Source organism: Catharus ustulatus, chromosome 3, assembly GCF_009819885.2.
Source record: "Catharus ustulatus isolate bCatUst1 chromosome 3, bCatUst1.pri.v2, whole genome shotgun sequence".
NCBI classification, from domain to species: domain Eukaryota; kingdom Metazoa; phylum Chordata; class Aves; order Passeriformes; family Turdidae; genus Catharus; species Catharus ustulatus.
The window spans coordinates 29,755,600-29,775,422 of NC_046223.1; the positions used below are offsets into that span (position 1 = coordinate 29,755,600).

At 37.8% G+C, this 19,823-nt stretch overlaps 1 protein-coding gene across 2 annotated transcripts in view; it reads right to left on the reverse strand.

Annotated features, from left to right (window-relative positions):
* BABAM2 (BRISC and BRCA1 A complex member 2) overlaps positions 1-19,823 on the reverse strand; it is a 167,911-nt gene that overhangs the window by 9,253 nt on the left and 138,835 nt on the right. For both annotated transcript variants that reach the window (XM_033056139.2, XM_033056141.2), the window contains exon 11: positions 13,031-13,184. In XM_033056139.2, coding sequence (XP_032912030.1) covers positions 13,031-13,184 — 154 coding nt within the window. The remainder of the gene's footprint in view (positions 1-13,030; positions 13,185-19,823) is intronic.

Below are 19,823 nucleotides of genomic sequence, written 5' to 3' on the forward strand. Positions count from 1 at the left end.
TCTACTTAATCCTTCCAAGTCTTCTGGAGCAAGGTCTGTAGGTAGAACCCATTCTCCTCAGTAGTTCTCTATTGTCTGAATTGTCCAGCAGGCAAATTGAGTTTGAATAATTCTGGGACTGAGGTAAAGACTGAATTGTATCCTGTCCAGCTGTATGAGATACAACCAAGAATCCCAGGCATTTGTCACAACTGCAGTCCACTTCTTTTAAAGGAATTGTACCTCTAGGATTTACATAATTTTGCATCCCATATTTCTTTCCTGCTGTACCCTAGAAGAACTGCTTCAAGACATCTATAAGTTTCTTCAAATCTGCTGAATCCTGACAGAAAAACATCAACTCCATAGATGACTGATCTTCATAACTTAGCAAGAACAGCAACATTCTCCCCTCTTTCAATTAAATTTGGTGAAAATAGGAATTAAGAAGGGTGTTGGTCAGAGTGAAGAATAGACTGAGGCTTCCTGGGGTTTTTGACCTATTCCTTCCAGACTAGTATTATCATGCTGACACTTTGCAATAAAATCTTGTTATATAAACTATTTCAACACTATAGCAGATTAGAATTATAAAAGAGCTTCTCCAGGCTTTATCAACGTCAGTTGATTATTCACTTTCTGAAGTACAAAGAATTTTTGCATGGATCATACATACATATGTAGTGAGCCTTTGTATTTTTATGTTCCTGTTGAAACTTGTTTTGACACAGTGAAAACTTGTTTTGAAAATACTGAACACCTACAACAATACCTCCTGGATGCCAGATGAGAGGATTTGTCCTCCCATGACCATACAGGCACATGCAGCTGATTTGGTTCACGTAACCCCTAATAATTAATCTCCTGTACAGAAGGTATTTACCATAACTTTCAAAACTTTCCAAGATATCCTGTTTGTTTCTGACAGAACAAAATCAAAAATGCCAACCTGGCTTTTTTTATATAAATAATTGTTTTCTTTCTAGATTCCTTTTGTCAGGAGCTGCTCAATTCAACATAATTAGCAGTAATTAACAAAAGGAACTTAAATTAATAAATTGGTGCATTAATTCTGACAGTGGGTATGTATTTAGGTCATATTCCATATGACTGCTCATTATGTCCTTAACCCATGCTCATGTCCTCCTCCAGCATCTCTATGCCTTGCACTGAATAGGGGCTGAACACAAAAGTGTGGAAATCTACTGGGAGCCCATTCTTTTAATAGGCCTCATGCCAACGTTTGGGGCGTAGTTTTTTCCTTTTAAACTCAGACATGAGACATTTGAACCTCTTTGCTATTTTTACCATATATAATGCATTAAAAACATATTTCCATTGGGTGAACCATGTTGTCTATTTATTCACAGGTCCTTCCACAGCCTTCCTCACCCGGCTAAAGATACATGAGTGCTCACAGCAAAGCTGAATAAGCCCATCTCCTGCTTTGGGATAACTATGGGGTAACAGGAGAGTAACTCTACAGCAGACATCGTGTGACACCTCCATTAGGAGAAAATTATCATTATATCACTGTCTTCAGAACTAAGGTGTTACAAAAACTGAAGTGAGAAATAGCTCTCAGCACTTCTGATTGCCTAGCTGGAACTGGGCTGTAGCAGGCAGGCCCACAACAGGGCCAGGTGCCAAGTGGCAAAGGCTCAGGAGCTAGTGAAAACCAGGACTATTACAGAATGCACAAGGCACTCAGGAGACAGCAACATTTCTAAACCACCATTCAAATCTGAACGTCACACAAATTTATCCAAGCACAGCAGCAGAATGAAATAGGTAGCTTCCAGGATTTCTTTCTCACTTCAAATACACATAACGATACTTGGCATGTATTCATGTTTCTAAACTAAGCTTCTTGATGGTATGCTCTTTGGGATGTGGTTTATAATTTCCTTACTAGGCATCTTTATCTATAGCAAATATTTTGCTTTTATGTGAATCACAGTGTCTACACAGCTCTCCATTTTATACATCTCCAGAACTGGTGATGCCAAGCAAACATCTGAAGTGTTTACACAACAGCAAGACAATAGTTCTTAAATTACTGCTTCTGTAACTGGCTAAACACACAAATGTACAGAGGAGTCAGTGCACAATGCCATTATGCTGCTAGCAAATTTTCTCCTGTGTGCCAAAAAAAAAAAAAAAAAAAAGTGCATCACAATCCCTCTTCCTCTTCTAATATTTATTTCTCTTTACCTCCTTTTATTGTGAATTACCTACAAGGAGATTAGTAAACTTCTTATTCCTGTTTCTACCTGCCAGTCCATGCAAGGCACTGACTGGGAAGCCAGGCTGATGGACAGAACAGTAATCAAGCATTAAGAAATCTGGAGATCTGCAGTGGGCAGCCACCAAAATGCAAGTTTTTAAGCAATACAGTTATTGTCAGCTCAGTTTATAATACTGCACGACAGAAACTTGTCTCCAAAATTACAAACAAACCAAAATGTGCTACCAAAACTGTAACAGGAAACAGAAGGGGCAGAACTAGTAAAACCAACTACATATCGTAAGTTTAAACATTAAAATTCACTCATGTCCAAAAGCTGTTTTCTGTATTTTACTAACAGTATCTTTTTCCTCCAGAAGTTCTTTCTGGAATTACTCTCATTTCTGATTCAAGTCACACAGAAAGGTACAAAAAATGTTTGTATTTTGACATGTTTTTCAACAGTTTGCTGACTGCAGAATGAACAGGTAGCTTTAATCCACATGAAGCAAACAGAAATAAAAATTAAATTTTCATTTTTTTTATAAATTTGCATCTATTCCAAAAACCTATGGTATCAATTGATTTTATAAATAAAGTGAAGAATTCAACACTGGTCTGCTCTAAAACTTAAGATTACTTTACTGCCCAACTCACCATGAAGCAAAATGAATTTTGACAATCTGTGTAGAGCATGAACCAACCCTAAATATAACAGCCTGACTAAAAGCAAAATATAAAGGAAGGGAGTTCTAGGGAACTGCTGTGGAGCAGTTCCCTAGAACTGCTAGGACTGCAGATCCTTATGTAGGCTGGCAATTAATGTTTATTTTAAAGCAGTAGCATAAGTAGGGTCATCACTTTGTAAAAGATGCTAACTTTGGTTCCAAGAATATACATGCTTCCAAATGCAGGGACCTTTACTGACAATAACAGATGAAAATTACAGCTACTGGACATAATCTGACCATATAGATATAGACCAAGGCCAGTAACTATGAAGGCAACTTTTAAAAATTTTCTGGAAATCAAGATTCTGGTAATTAATGTCTCACAGATTTCAGATATAGATATTAAAAAAATTACAAAGGTGTATTGCACAGACACAGTGAATCTAAGTGTTCCAAAGCATGCAGAGAAAAACTTCTCTTATTTTGAAACAGTTTCATCAATGCCTTCTGCTTGTCAGTCAGTTCAAGAGATAAAACACTTCACTTCCTTCACCTTCTCCACAATGTACATAAATAGATGTACTTCAGTCAGATGAAGGTTTGTGGTCTTAGATCATAGCAAATTTTGCTTCTGCTTTCTTAACTTCCATTTTCCCCACAGGGCAATGGGTGTCTGTGAAGGGTGCATTGGAATATCTCTGTCACAGCACGGTCACTCTGTTTCCTTATCAGTGGATCATGAGAATGATATTCCAAGGCCATCATGGAAAAACTCAATCTTCATAGAGTCTTTTTAAATACTGTGTTTATTTGCAGGAAATTTCCAGTCTTGTGAGGTACATGACAAGGCTTCTCTATTTTTCCTAGCTGCTGAAGTGCCATAGCCATATTTTCCCACTCCAGGTAAGGCCTAACTTCTTAAAGAGACAGTGTTCATTCAGGACACATATTATTTCCTCTTACCTAGGCTACATAAACACACAATGAGCTCTGCTGTTGGACAGCAATTATTTAACAAACTTCTGATTAGATTTGAAGGAGAGAGTGAATGTGAGACAAGATGCAACTAGGAACATCTTCAAAGTGTAAAAGGCAGGGTAAAGAATGTGTGAAAGTAGTGATGATACAAGTAGCAAGAGAAAGCAGAAACGACTGGGCAAGAATATGTTCAGGAGTGAAACTTGTAAGGAAATCCAAGTGTAGAGATTCAAGAAGAGAGGAGCTCACAACAGTAATAAAAGAATCTGAACGTTCTTTAAGAGGTTATTGAATCTCTTAACTGTAGTTCAGAGATAGAAATGAAGAGTTACACCACAGATGCATCCATAACAAGTCTGACAACCAGCATCCCTGAAAACAAAGTTTGCTTGCAGGTGAAAGTACTGATTTCATCATGCCATCCGCTGTGCTTTGCCAGATTCCTTATCAACAGGGGCCGAAGGCAACATACCAAACCATAAAAGAAACCTCCTTGGATATTCATTAGGACAAACCAGTCAGAAGGAAACAGATGAGACGGCACACATCTGTGATTATATAAAACATATTAAAGCAGTTGTTTCTTTTTCCCATTAAAAAGATATATATTTGGTATTAGAAGTAAAAGCAAATGCTCAAAAGGTTGGAGACCCATCCAAAGGGGAAAACAAGACAGAAATGAACCTTAATACTAACAGGCAAAAGCAGAATGGAACAAAGACAAAACTGAGGAAAAAATTAGCTCTGGCCCTCGAAATAAACACTTGTCAAACAGTATAAAATGTGGTCAAAAAGTAAAAAGAAGAAATAAAGTCACAAAGAATAAATGAAATTGAGGTGCTTAAAGAGGTTGCCATACCAGAATCTGGTTTTCCAAGAGATGTACTAAAAGATTTGATTCATGTAGAAATGTCAGCCAAAAAGGTAACAAACAAATGAACAAAACACAACCAAATCAGCAGCCCCAGATTACATTCACACCCAAGTTCTAGAGAAACTCAAGAGTGAGAAAGTTAAACTCTTAGATAGCTTGTAACCTCCTGCTTAAAAGCTTGGTATCAGAGAAGTGTGATGTCAATTAAAAAACAGTCTGGAGGTCTGGGAGGATAGGAGCAGCTATGACTTAATGACTTTCATGTGCAAACTTTACAAATTGTAGAGACTGTTAATAGAAATTATTACACAAATAAATAAATAGTCCAAAATTAGTGGACTTGAGTAAATATGATATACTGGGTAGGAGCCAAACTTGTGCTTCTCAAGTCTCCTATTTTTTTAAGGTATCAAACACACATGGACAAGAAAAATTCGAGTGACACACACTGCTCAACTTACCTACAGGTATTTGGAAAGGTTTGTCAAAGGCATAAAACCCTCTGAACTACCACAGAAGGAGAAAAGATCCATGAGTGGAGAAACAGCAGGCCAAGATACAAAGAAAAGGACAGAAATAAATGATGAATACCATTCGGGTGAAGTCACCTGAGAAGTGCACAGAAATGGGTGTTCTGACCCGTATTGTTCATATTCCTACATGATATGCAAAAGTGAGCAAGCGAAGATGGAAAGGTTTGTTAATGTTAAGAATTTAGTCAGGGAAGGAAAAATAAGGCACAATTGTGAGGAACAGCAGATAGATCTTACAGTACTAGGAGACTGGGAGATAACATAGCAGGTGAAAAGTCAATATTGACAGACATGAAAGAAGAAATATGTGAGGAAAAAGACATAATTTTACTACCACAAAAAACAAAGGCTCAGAAAAACAGATAGAAATGAGATGTTGATGCTAAAATGACACTGTAACTAGCCTTCATCTATATGTAAAAAATGAAATAAGATGTTGCTAGAAGCAAAATAAAGAGTAAATCAGACAATATCACTACATCACCATATAAATGCATGGTGAATGCATCATGAGTAACAGGTAGATCCTTGACCCAGAAGGAAAATCACAGAAACAGAAAAAGGAGAAAGAAACAGGACAAGGGTGATCAGAAAGATGGAGAGGTTCTGGAAAAGGAAGAAAAAAGGTGACAAAAAAGACACGAAGAGGTTCATAAACAAAGGTTATAGAAAGGATCAGCAGATCAACAATTTACTGCCTCCATACAACAGGTAGAGGGTAACAACTTGAGCTAGGAGGAGGCAGGAATGCAAATAGCCAACAGTTTGTTATTCATACCACACCTGTGTGATCCCTTGCCACAGAATTTTATGCTACTATGTTGGCTCAAAAAGCAAGCAAATAGAAGGAAAGCCAGGTAAGATTACTTAACAGAAATGTACCAATACTGGATAAGGAAATCCTTGAGGATGGTAGCACATACGATGGAAATATGCGTCCATGCTCTGCTATGCCTTTCCACAGGCATCCACTACTACCTATTGATACAGACGTGATAGTGGGCTAAATGAATGCAGCGTTTTACCTACCTTAACGAAACAATTACGAATATTACTCAAAAGACAAGACTACGGAACTCACTATTTTTCTTTAGCTGTTTATTTTGATCAAGCAACAGTATTTATCTAGGTTATTAAATCACAGCTACTTCCAAATCCATGTATTTCTCTCTGCCCTTTTCTCTCAAGAAAGGCAGGACATTTTTTTGCAAATTCCTATCTGTAATTTCATGCTCTAATATAGAACTAGCAGCTTTCATAAATGTATAATGGAGCTCTCTAATAAAGCCAAATCAGACAGTGACTGTTTCACAGTATTTCTAGAACACCACTTAATCCCAGTTATCCAAGAACCACCTACATTAAATTCTAACCTTTCATTCCTACAAAGCAGTTGTCTTCCAGCAAAGTGCTATTATATTCCACTTATACCATGCCAACTTTTCCAATCTCTTCTGTGCATTTCTCTTGTCAACATATGAGAATACTTCTTTGCAGAAAGAATATTTACTATATATCAAAACGCACATATGTACAGTTCACACGTATACAGAGTATCTATACAGAATCACAGAAAAACTAATTGCCTAACAGATTTTATTTCTATGCACTTCCTATAGCACCTATACTCCTCATCTTTAAATAGTTGTTTTTCTTTCCTGCAGTCAAAGCTTTAATGAGAAGTGACCAGAAACAAATACCCAGGCCCTTCTGTCTTGGCTGAAATCCACATAATGCATGACAGCACTGAAGATCCCTGGCAGGCACCTGTCAGAAACTAACATACCATAACTTAAGAGTCAGACTTAATTATCCAGGGAGACATTTAAAGAAAACTACATGAAAAATATGACTCAAGAAGTGCGATTATCATGTATATGTACTGTATTCTGTACTGTATACAAAAGAGCTATGTAAAAATAAAGGAATGCACTAGGAAAATTCTAATTAAAACTCCTATCTACTTCACCTGTTCTATCTTACAATCAAAATAATTTTGTTATTAAGTTTTGATAGTAAATCAACTGCAGAACACACTACAAGTGTAATCACCAAGTATCTTAACAATACGTAACTTTTCCCATTTTCCTTTCTGCTGTTCCCATATAATTCTGATCAGCTGACACTCCCACAGAAAATCAGTTTTGATTTAATGGTCTATAAAATCAAATTAACTTCTTCGTAAGCTTCACACGTCTGGGTCGCCACATCACTTCTCGTTATGGCTGTCACAGTGTATTGCCCCTTTTCTGTCCTGAAGAGCGGCCCACCAGAGGCAACAAAATGTCAGCTTTACTCCATTTCAGGCAAGGAAATCACTTTTGCTCAGTTTCTGATGCAAAACTATCAAAATCCAGAGCTAAACAAGCGACCCAGTTCATCACCTCAGCCTTTAGTTGTACCTATGCTGGCGTTCTTCAGAAAGAATCCTCTGAGCCATACAAATGTCTGAACGCACACCTAGAGAAGAATGATGTCCCTGGGTTTTATACTTCTCCTCCTTACTCTCATTTTTATGAATTTCATTTTAAGTTTAAGATAATATGCAACAAAGACAGTCATGCAAAAAGCTTTGTGAGGTGAGTATATGTAACGCAAATAAGTTAGTTTTTGGAAAACTGCTCTTTAAAGATCATTAATGTGCATGAAAATCACATAACACAGGCAAACACAACTTGATACTTCTACAAGTAGGCAAAAAAATATTTAAATACAACCCAAAGAATAAAAAAGTATTTATTACCTTAATTACACCTATCAAGAAGAGAAGATACAAAAAGAGTGAATATTTACATGTAAATTTTATAGTGAGATTCATGGTAGTATAGCTGGAACTCTAAAGTTTCATGGAAATTGTGCAAGTTGTTATTTTTAAAGAATTTGAAATATGTAATATATATTCAGCCTAAAACATGAAAGAAATATGAATAATAATTTAAAATGGATGAGTTGAAACTGGTTAATGTCAAAATAACAAAAAAGACAACATTAGGGCACACAAAATTTACTGAATAGAGCAGCAAGTCTTTGACATACTACAACTGGTATGTCTAAACAGCAATACAACAACTGTCCCTTTCTCTTTTCAAATATCCTTTTATTAGACTAGGAAATGCAGTATTTTAATCTGTAATGTAATGACAAAATCACAGAACTCTTAAGGTTGAAAAAGATGTCTAAGTTCGAGTCCAATCATTAATCCATCACTTCCAAGCCTACTACTAAACCATGTTCCTAAGTGCCACATCCACACACCTTTGAAAATCCCTGTAGGGGCAATGACTTCATTACCTCCCAGGGCAGCCTGGCTTGACAGTCCTTTTGGGGAAGAAATTTTTCTTACTATCCAAACTAGACCTCTCCAGATGCAACTTGCGGCCATTTCCTCTTGTCCTATCACTTGTTATCTGGGAGAAGAGGCTGATCCCCACCTGGCCACATCCTCCTTCCAGTCAGCTGTAGAGTGGTAAGGTCACCCCTGAGCCTTCCAGACTGGACACCCCAGCTCCCTCAGCTGCTCCTCATGGCATTTCTGCTCCAGACCCTTCACCAGCTCCACTGCCCTTCTCTTCACATGCTCCAGCACCTCAAGGTCTTTCTTGCAGTGGGGGCCTCAATTATACACATGATACACATCATCTGATTTGCTGAGACTCAAGGAAAAGGTATCACTGAGGCTGAAAATGCTTTGGTCCAGTTCACCAGCCTGACTCTTCCTAACCATGGCACTCTTGTGCTGAGCACAAACCGAAGCTGCAGCTGTGGCTTGCACAAGATGCACCTGCATATAATCTGAAGATGCACTTGACCTCATGACAGAGCAACAGCCAAGATGAAGTTGAGGGCACTTGAGCCCTTTGAAGCTTTCACCCTCTGAATGCCCTAAGGGATATATAAAATTTACACCACATTCAGCAAACACCCATGAATGGTCAGGGATAACACTGTCATTCAGAAACCTGTTTTGTCAGCCAACCTGGAAAAAAAAGGGAATATGAACCCTTGGAACAACTTCTTATTGTGATACCAGTTTTCCATGCTCCTGCTATTTTTAATGATGAGTAGGTGGATTTATGTAGGATAAAAGAGTAAACTGAGTTTTAACTTGCTCTCCCCTGAAGTATAATCTAAGTCTACAGAGCAGCACTGGGTCGGACAGAAAATGGGCCAGAGTGCATCTAAGAATTGAATTTCATTTGTATAAACAACCAAGCTTTATTTACAGTATTCCTTCATAAAATCCCAGGCTTCAAGTCTGCACGCTCTTTAAAGACTCCATTTATGTACACTTGAATGCCTATTTAAGCAAAGAGACAAGAAAGCTTTCCCATGGAAACTGCACAGAGATGTTTTACTTCACACGTACACCACAAACAAGGCTGCTAACTTTCCATAATTTACTGTATTTTCTTAGGCTTGCCATTGTATTTTAGGACCAAAACTTTTGGAGAAGCTGCTTACGCAGGAGGCCACAGACATATAAATAAATGACCTACAAGAGGCAGAGTCTGAGATACCAACTGAGAGGAAATGGCATCTCAGCAGCTTGTAAGAAAATTTTAATGTTACTGGTTTCCCTGTTTCTAGCTGGAGAAACAGGTTAAAATTTTGTGTTAACTGAGAAAGAAACAATCTGGAGGCAATTGAAATCACATTATTAAATCAGGACTTAATTCATCCTTCAGAATTAAATAAAGCCAGAGGGCAACCCCTGGGCTAAGATAAAAGCAACCTTCAGTTACCAGATGCCATCTCTCAGAGAGGAATCTAAGTCAGTGGGCCGCAATGGAGACCAGTGGTTTTAAAATCTGCCTAAGAGGACACAGAAAACAGGCCTGACTTCATGGACTTTATCAGTCAGATATAAATTGGTCCAGTAACTTCAGCAAGAACATGAGTAGTTTTTCTCTGAATAAAAAAGATCCAGCTAAACTGATACTCTGATATGAGAATTTGCCTTTTAGATTTAGGTGATATGTCTCTAGGTGTGAATGCATACAGTCTACTTTTATATGTATGCATTTTAGGGAACTAATTTTGCTCCTGCCTATGGTTACTACCGATTGTTTCAAGGCTACAGTAAAGGGTTAAGTTTTAACTTCAAAAGAGATGCCTACTTCTGCTGGGGGCCACAGAGATAAGCAAGGATACCAAGACTTTCAAGTTTAGTCCCTGCACTGAAGGAACTGGATGGGCTCACCTGTTTGGGAAAAAAAAAATCAACAACCCACACCAAAACAACCTTGGGAGAAGGCTGGGCACAGAATCAAAGTCCTTTTGGAATGAACTTATGACAGCTCTGCCCATGAATAAACAGGCTGTGTTGAGCTGCGGAAAAGAGAGGCAGGGCTTGCCAAAATCGAGGATGAGGAAATCTGTGACTGATGCCATTTAAAACTTGATGATGCTTCTACAGTTGGTGAGAGAGCAAGCAAAAGCTATCCTTGATGGTGTGTTTAGCCCCAGTGAGGAAGACAGCGTACACTGACCCCTGAAGTCTGAGAAGGGTGGAGAACTCGGTCACATACTGGAATATCAAGTGGGAGATCTTCTGGCCCTAGAGCAATGGCCGGGAAGATAAACAGAGATGTTTTAGTTTCAAAGAATGTTGAGCACTTGGGAGACCATTTTGCTAAGAGGAGAAAAAGACTATATATAAGCAAAACCTGATTGACAGTATTTAGAAACACAAACAAGATGTCTCTGATTTAACCAGGGCTAAATTTACTTCAGCAGAGCAGAATGACATTGTTTCTAGAGGGTAAATAATGTATTTTTTTCCCCGTTTTTATTTGGGAAGTTTTCACGTGTTGTTTGAACTAATTACGTAGAATAAGAAGTTATTTGGTTATGATGAAATACACAAACTTATTCTAAGAAGCCCTAGCAAATATTTGAAACACCGTTTACATAAGATGCTCAATTGTGTTAAAAATCTTTCTTAAAATACGCTCACATGTATCATAACATCATCCTTTTCTTGATAAGAGATCTATTTATGGTACCTACACAGGAATCACTGGCTGTTCCTGCAAGCGAAGCGCTTTTAACTGGAGCAGTTTCTCTGTCTCTTCGCAGCTCAGTGACTGCTATTTCAGACACCTCAGCACACTGCCTTCCCCCGCTTCTCATCATCCTTCCCATCTTACGTACCCAGAGTAGAACTGAAGTGCAGAGGCTCAAGCGTAAGAGTGAATAACCTCACCAAACGTACATGTGATAGTAAGTGTACACATTTAGCGCTTTTAAAGAGAACTACTGTAATACTTCGAAATTTCAAGTGCAGGGCAGGGAAGTCCATTTGTTTATACCCACTCATAAGTGAATGCACTTAGCAGACAGCACATAGGTACTTGTAAGCTTTCAGCTACAAAAGAAATGCATTTTATAGTACGGTCATAAAAAAAGCCATGGTGATGCTTCCAGTTATTACGCTTATTTCTTTTTGTTTTTTAATAAACAAAATACTCATAATATCCTGCTAGAGAAAAGAAGAAAGTCCATACACACAAAAAAGTCATAGTTGATCAAGAAGCGGTGCTCCTATAAACAGTATGGTGGTAAAAACAAATACTGCCAAAAAATTACTATTACCATGCACATTAAAATCCCAAATCAAATGTTACTTTGATGTTTTCCACAGAATTTAAATTAGTATAAAAATCTACAAATGCATCAGTCAATTGTTGTTTGCTTCCATCATTTCCAAATTACAGTCTCTGACCATGCCACTCATTTGATTTACTCAGCTTGAACTATTTTTGTTTCAACTCTTCTTTATGCATGTTTGCTGATTTAATTTAATCTTCTGACTGTCATTCAAAATGTTCATCCCAATACGCCTTGTGATTTATGCAGTTTGATGCTTTTACATGCTGAACAACAGATAATCAGCCTGCTTAAATCTCTTGCTGTTCTAACTTTTTTTTTTTTTACACTTTGCAAATCCAAAACACTGCAGTAAGTCTGCTGCCTGTATCTCCCCATTCAGGTAAAATCTGTTCTGTTTCATGACAAGACAGGGACAACATCTAGCTTTGGGGACACCACTGCCTATAGCAGCTTGCCCTTGCAATCCCTGTGAGGCTGCCCTGTCATCATTAAATAAAGGGATACACAGACTGAAGTGATCTCTCCTCAGCCCAAAACAAGGGCTTGCAGAAAAAACACAGAGGAAGTAGACAGTGATTCTCTGTTTCCATCCAACAAAAAAGCAATAAAGCAAGAGATATTCAGATTTTTAGATAACTTTCTCAAGATCTGATAGGGCTGCCTCCTATGCTGGAACCGTGGTTTGCTCTACCTCCTCCTGTTCTTCTGTGCCTTTTCATTATAGCCTAATACCAGATCTTTCAGGTTTTTCTTCCTTGCTCTCTCCATCTCACATGCTTCCCTTCAGGGTCCCCTCAACACCCACACAACCCCAGGGAGCTACTTGACTGATGCTACCATGCAGGTTACTCCTGCTGGGGGCTATCTCATCTACTTAGACTGGAAGTTCTCTGGAGCAGAGACTGTCACCATTCTGCGCCATACAAAGCCTAGGAGAAAGAGCCTTCTTTTGTTGAGTCCTCTGGCACTAATGTAATCAGCATAATTAGTAAGTGTCTGCCTGTGCTCATCTACAGGAACGCCAGGACTGTATGAGAACAAGAACAGGTTCAGCTTTTGTAATGCTGAAAATGTACAGTTATCTCCATGAAATTCCTACCCCCCAAAGACCATGAAACAAACGGAATGCTTAGAAGGAAACAGCACTCTGACTTACTTTGCTCTCTTGGCCATTTCATTGCCATCCCATCGGGGGCTGTATGGGTAATTCTTCTGGGCCTGGGAGTACAGCTGGCCACTGTTAGTGAAGTGGTAGACGGACTGAAATGTTAGGGTTGGTTGGTCTCGAGGAAAGTACAGGGGTAGGTCAACTGCAATTCAAAGAGAAAAAAAGTGTTATCAAAATATACCAGCGTATTTTTCCTTTTTTAAAATTGGGAATACATCAGATCATTCTATTGGTTTAAAGGTGTCAGAAAAGGAGAAACTGATGCTTAGTTCTAAAACATCCTTCTGCATTTCTTGTAAGCAATGACTCCAACCTAATGCTGTACAGGACACTTTGCTTTACCAAAACACTTTTGTACAGTATTTAGCTAGTGTATTGCTATGTCAATCATAAAATCTCCACCAGGATTATTTAGTTATTAAAAAAAACCCTACTTTTAGAGTGAAATCTTCCCTTTCAAAAATTCACAAAATACATTCTGTTATGCTTTCCATTAAAGAAAACAAATTTATTAAAAAAAAAAAATCTTTATCTGCTTTAACCAATATTAGTGTTAATTAGTGGCAATTTTAGTGTCCTCATGGAAATCAAAAGCATTACCATCCTCATTTTACAGCTGTCTGTGTCTTAAAGAGGTGAAATGATTTGATATAGAATGTAGAAAGCTTTAGTCATATGAGCTGGAAAAGATTTCAACTTGCTGACATCTGCTAGACAAGAAAACACCCACAAAACTAAAAACACACTGCAAAGTCATTAATGCCCAAAATATCCCACTAAAAATAAAAATCAGAACCTCTTAGTTCCCTTTGCTTATCACTGTCTCATGATCAGCTAGGTCTGTTGAACAATAAAATAGTCTACAACAGTTAGAGAAACTGTGTATGTTTTCATGGTCAGGACTAGTTTTTAAGTGAACTTTTTCATTGTTAGAATTACAGTTTTTATTTTCTTGGTCTACTTCCTATTTCAGGAGGCTTCAGAAGTCTGTAGTTAAACTGAGTTAGACTATAAATGTCTAATCTAACACCAAAATTAACAGAAGAATGTTAATTTCTTTTAAAGGTGCAGGTTTCATTTATAAAGCACCTAAAACTTTTTGCTATCGTCCAAATCACATTTTTAAAATTCTGTACTGTGAAAGAACACTAGAATGGAATTGTATTTTAAATACTTCCAGCACTTCCTATGAAATCTCTGCTAACAGACTGAGGAATCAGTATAAGACAGGTTTTATTTTCTAAATTCCTTGCTATCATCCTGCTAGTTCCTTCATTTTTCAGTTTATCCAATCACATCTAAATACTCAGATGTGCATCAGCTACATGGTATCCCCTTTTCTCTAAACTACCCTCCAAGCTCTAGGGGTAAAAGCATTTGTAGCCATGAAGCACACTAAATGAAGTGTGCTATTCCAGCCACAGTCCCAAAACACACCAAATGTTCCTGTGGAGGACAGTGCTTGCTCAGTTCATGACCCAGTGCCTGAGCCACACGTGACAGCTCCAAGAGTTGGGGTGACTCAGCCCACACTGCAGCTTCCAGCAGATATTTAAGTGGTAATGACATGGGCAGAGTTCTGCTAATTCGAGGGCAGATCACTGCTTTAACAAAGGTTGGATTCAAAGATTGCTCTGTCGAATTCCCCTTGATAATGTGATTACTAAATAACAACCCTGAAAAACATTGGTGTAACCTGGCCATTTATCAGCAAGCCAGCTGTCTCCTCCCCTCAGAAATGATGTGTGCCTCGGTCTCTGGAGGACTCCACCATGGAAAAGGGGAAAGAAACAAGAGCACTGATTCTCTATTTTAATCTTATAAATATACTACTTCAGATCTGAGTGCTTAAACTGTTTCTCTAGTGTATCTTTTTCATTCTTAAGTACCAACTCCTTAAGAGAAACCAAGTCTGTATACTTTAGCATTTTATCACCGTGTGCGAGGAATAACAAACTTTATTAAAGCATTCAAATTATAGCTTAGCCCTTGGTACTCGACTTTTTAGTTGAGAATTACTAACTTTCATTAACTTTCCTTTCAAAACTGCTACCTACATAACACATGCAAGCAGCAACAGTTTTTCCCTCCTATTACTTAAAACTAAAGGTGGGCTCTCAGGAAAAAGTACCTAGCAGTAGAAAAGCTGTTAAAAATGGATAATCAAGACAGTGCTCTCACTACAGTGACACCCACATTTGTTATGAGAAGGTACCACCAAAATATAGTCTATTAACCAAGATCTGTATACGAATTTTCAGGAATTACTTACATTATAAACTGATCTCATCAACCAGACAATCAAACTAGATTCAAAATTGTGTATCCCACATCTGGACAGCGGCAGTATTACGTTCAATTGTGAATAGAGTTTTGAGTAATTTAAACTGCCCTTCACCTGAAATCTCCAAACTTCCATTTTTCTAACCCAAGTGTTTCCTTAATACAAGGTGTGGATGAGTTCAGACCAAGTAAAAAAACCTGTCCCTAATTCTGGAACACAACCACACCTAAAAGGCCAGTAAACAGGAAATAGCCTTGAGTTTAAAGTGTTATACATATCTCAAGGTAGCCAGCTATTATTTCAGCAATAGAAAAGGAAGGCAACAACTTGCTTCCGTCCCGGTGGATTGATAATGTCTGCCTGTGCATTCATACTGTTAGTGCACAGAATGAAAAAAATAAGCAAATACCACCTGTAATTAATGCTGGTAAGGTGTGTCGGACATGAAATGCAAAATTCTGCCCATAATCACACATGACTTGTTAAAGAAAATTTTTCTTTTTACCTGGTTGTGTGCAGGCACTCTGACTCTCAATCTGTACATTAATACAAAATCAGATTTGCCTTCATGTAGTATCTAAGATGACAAACGTTTTATTGTAAATACATGCAAGACAACATACAGACTTTGCCATGAAAAATGCATCACAGTTAAGGACAACACATCAGTTTGTAAATTAACACCTGAACTAGGCAAACTGTAAAAGCCTGTGTTGGTTTGGCATGCTAGTTACCTAAGAACTACAAAAACGTACTCATGTTGAATACAAGTACTATTTCCAAATAACAGCTGACTCACAAAGTACCCTGGTGATATGTCTGCAGAAAATAAGTAGATGACTCATGTCTGTAAATTCCTGAAAGTACCAATAGACCCCTTGCTTAGTCATCTTTTGCTTGGATGCTGGGTTCACGAGCTCTGTAAACTATAATGAGAGATCTAGCTCTTAGTAGGACTCTCTCTCTCCCTTTTTTCCTCTCTTCTAAACAGTGCAAATTATCTCCCTAAAAATAACTTCATCTGCGTAAGTGAGTCACTTCAACTAGCAAGCTTGTACAAGTCATGCAGTTAAGCAGTAATATTTAGTTATGAAGGCAAAAATGCTGCTGTCAAATTCAAGATTTAAAATGAAAATTATGTCAGAGGAAGTCCCATTTACCCCTTCTCTTGCAGAAATAGAAACATTTCCTTTGGAAAATTTAAACAATTAGCTCATTCAGGAAAGTAAAGCTTTCTAATTTAGTTACATGCTCAAAGTAATTTAAATCTGATGATTTCTTACTTTGGCTCTCCTAAGCATCACACTGTTAATGTAAGAGGAACTCAAAGAAGCAGACTGGAGAAAGAATTCAGTAAAACACTGCTTTCTCCTACATTACAATTTACAGATCATTTTTTGAAAGTCAATTTTTAGACAGCCATAGTGTGAGGAAAATCATGTCTTTATGCAAGCTCTACATGAGCAGAACTTGGAGGGCTGTTTATGGGTAATTAAGCATTGAGTAAATTCTTCACTGATTGAACCCTAATTTTCCCACACAGTTCATAAGAAAGCAAAAGAAAAAGGACTTGCTTGTTGAGAATGAGTCATGTTGTAAAGAAACTTAATTACAGTTTATAAATAGTTGGAGTTGCTCTCTTTTTGAAACATAAGAAACTAGAAGTAACACACAAATTTGCTTCTCTTGACTTAGTATTTAATGCGTACATATATTCAAAACATAGTTACCTTAAAGCCAAAATCTCGGTTTATTAATAGCTGAAACTGTGCAATGCATCTGTAAGGCTGAATTATTTATTTTCTTAAAAAACAGCAATCTGAGGCCTGGAACAGGTTACCTAGTTCATTAAGCTTATGTCAACAACTACAGAGTTGATTTTGACTATCCTATTAACTTTAAAATAGTATCTTTAGCATCTAATTTTATGACCTGTTCAACAGGATATGAAATACGGAAGGAATGTCTCAGAAAAAGCATGTTCCAGTGCTGCTACAGGCTTTCTGAAGGAAAAATGCTCAGAAGAAAAGGGCAGGTTTACCACAGTGCCCTCCCTTCCACCTTTAAGCACTGGAGAAAAGAGATGGGAAAACAAAACCATGCTTGAAATGCTTGGTGACCACTGATATATTTCAAAGTACTTAGATGGCAACGTTTGTAAAAATTTTTCCATATACTGTTCCCCTGTTCTAGGGAAAAGGTTTATTTATCCTTTGTATGCCACTGGATAAATCTAGATATCTGTTTTCACAAAAACCAACATTTATTCACTGAATTCATAATTTCAATCCTTGGATGCTACCATACTGGTTATCTTGCTAATCTTTGGGATGCTTGATTCTGCAGTAGTTTATTGCACCTGAAATTTGTTTTTGCAGTCATGAACACTGGGTCAATCTGGTTATTTTATTGCTGAGATTTCTACTTTGACAAGATTTCATGGCCTGCACAACCTCAGTTCAATCCATACTTGCTTTATGGAGCAGCCTTCCAACAAGAGAACGCAGTATTGTTTCTAAATGGTCCTAGGCTGCACAGAGCTGGCCAAAGGAGACACTGTTGTGACCCTCTCCCTCTACGTTTATTTACTGTGCAACACCGAAGTCTTGCTCCAATTAAATGTGTTCATTTCTGCATGAGCTTCTCAATGTGATGATTCTAATCATCATAAGAATGACGTTAACTATGTAAAATATTTAAAAAATGGTTTCACAGCGCATTAACGAGTTGAAAGGTTCTTTAGGGATTCCAGATCAGGAATGAAGGAACAAGGAAAGAACAGTCAACCTGCTCACTGATGCAAAGTACCACCCCGCAGGATGCAATTCCTCTGAGACTTACTAGTAGATGATACGTTATATAGCCAAACACAAGTCTTTCCAACGCTGACTGCCATAAGCACATACTTCAGAATCAATGATTACTGGACATGTGAGAGGTTTTGTTTAAATTATTTCACCAGAAAACCAAGGATATGCCAAAGTCAAATCTCCAGAGAACACTGAAGAATCTTAGTCTGATACTAGCTGTTCTATTCCCAAAATTCCCTGACTCACTCCTCACTTATCATCCAGCTTTGGCGAGAGGCTGCCTCTGCACTCAAGTATTTCTGATGAAGTAAGTAATGGAAACAGGAAACACATATTCCAGGCTCCAGAACTGCATTTCTGTCTCTTATTAGTACATATTCATCATCTTTCTGCCTGTTCTTTTTTAGGTTCACTGAATTTCACATTCTCTCTGCCTTACTTGCAACTGAACTCACACTGCCGGGAAAAACGGTGGATTTGAATGCATGGCCTCAAACTGAAATGTTCCCTGAACTCAGAGCTCTGCAGTTTTCCTGCGATGATGCAGATGAGACCCATGTGAATTCATAGTGCAGCTCAAAGGCAATACATGTACCATATATGTAGTTATCACTTACACACCTCTCAAGCCCTATTTTAAAAGAAAATTTCTACTATATTTTTTGACATTACTTCTCCTATGAGAAAGCTGATTCAGACAGCCTGTACAATGGGTGAAAAACCTTCACCTAACTTCAAAGAAAAAGAGCTTTCTTCAGTTTTTATATAAAAATTCCAGTGCAGAAGGCCTTTCAGGAATCATATTGATCATGGTTCCTATAGAGAAACCTGAGCAGATTTAGCCACAAGCATTTTGGGGGCTGTAGTGCCCTGTAGGCTCCTCAGGGCAGGATTTCAGGCTACTTTGCCTAGTGGATCTTTCCTGGACTCGTGTGTGCTGATGGCCTTTGGCCTACATTGTACTGGCAAAAAATGAAAGGAGGAACTTGGCTTAAAACACACAAAGAATTACTGAATGCCACAGCTATCCTGCTTTGGTGTGTGATAATTTATTCTTGCAGGAATGTGAAAGCAAGGATGACAAATAACATATCAATGGCATTAGCGTGGGCCTTAAGGTTAACAGAGCGCAGTCACAGGAATTTGAATTTGTTAAATATTATTAGGGCTGACATCCCTGGAGAAAAACAGGTTCTCTGCAGGAAGATGCTATTTTGAAATAAACATTTCAAAATTTCAAATCTGAAAGGAAAAGCTGTTTATGGAATTTTAGCAGAGACACTTATGGCATTGTGGGTGTGTTGGTAATCACAGCTGGTTTTGAAATAATGAGGTCTGCCCTTGCTACAGGAAATATCCACCCCATCGGCAAAGTCAACACTTGTATAGTAAATGAGTAAGATGACTTATGTACAAAATACTTTCAAATAAATACTGTAGAAATACAAGTAAATACTCAAAAAACCCAACAATTTTATTAACAGAATATACAATAATAAACAATAAAAGACAAACCACTGTAGGCAAAATGGAAACAATTGCAATGGATTAAATGGTTCCGACACATTACAGAATAGATTTGTTTAATTAGCTTGCTTTGTTTTGGTTTGTTAGTTGTTTTTGTGTGTTTGAGTTTTTTAAAATATAATGTAACCCATTTGTATTTGAGGAAGACTGCATGACATTT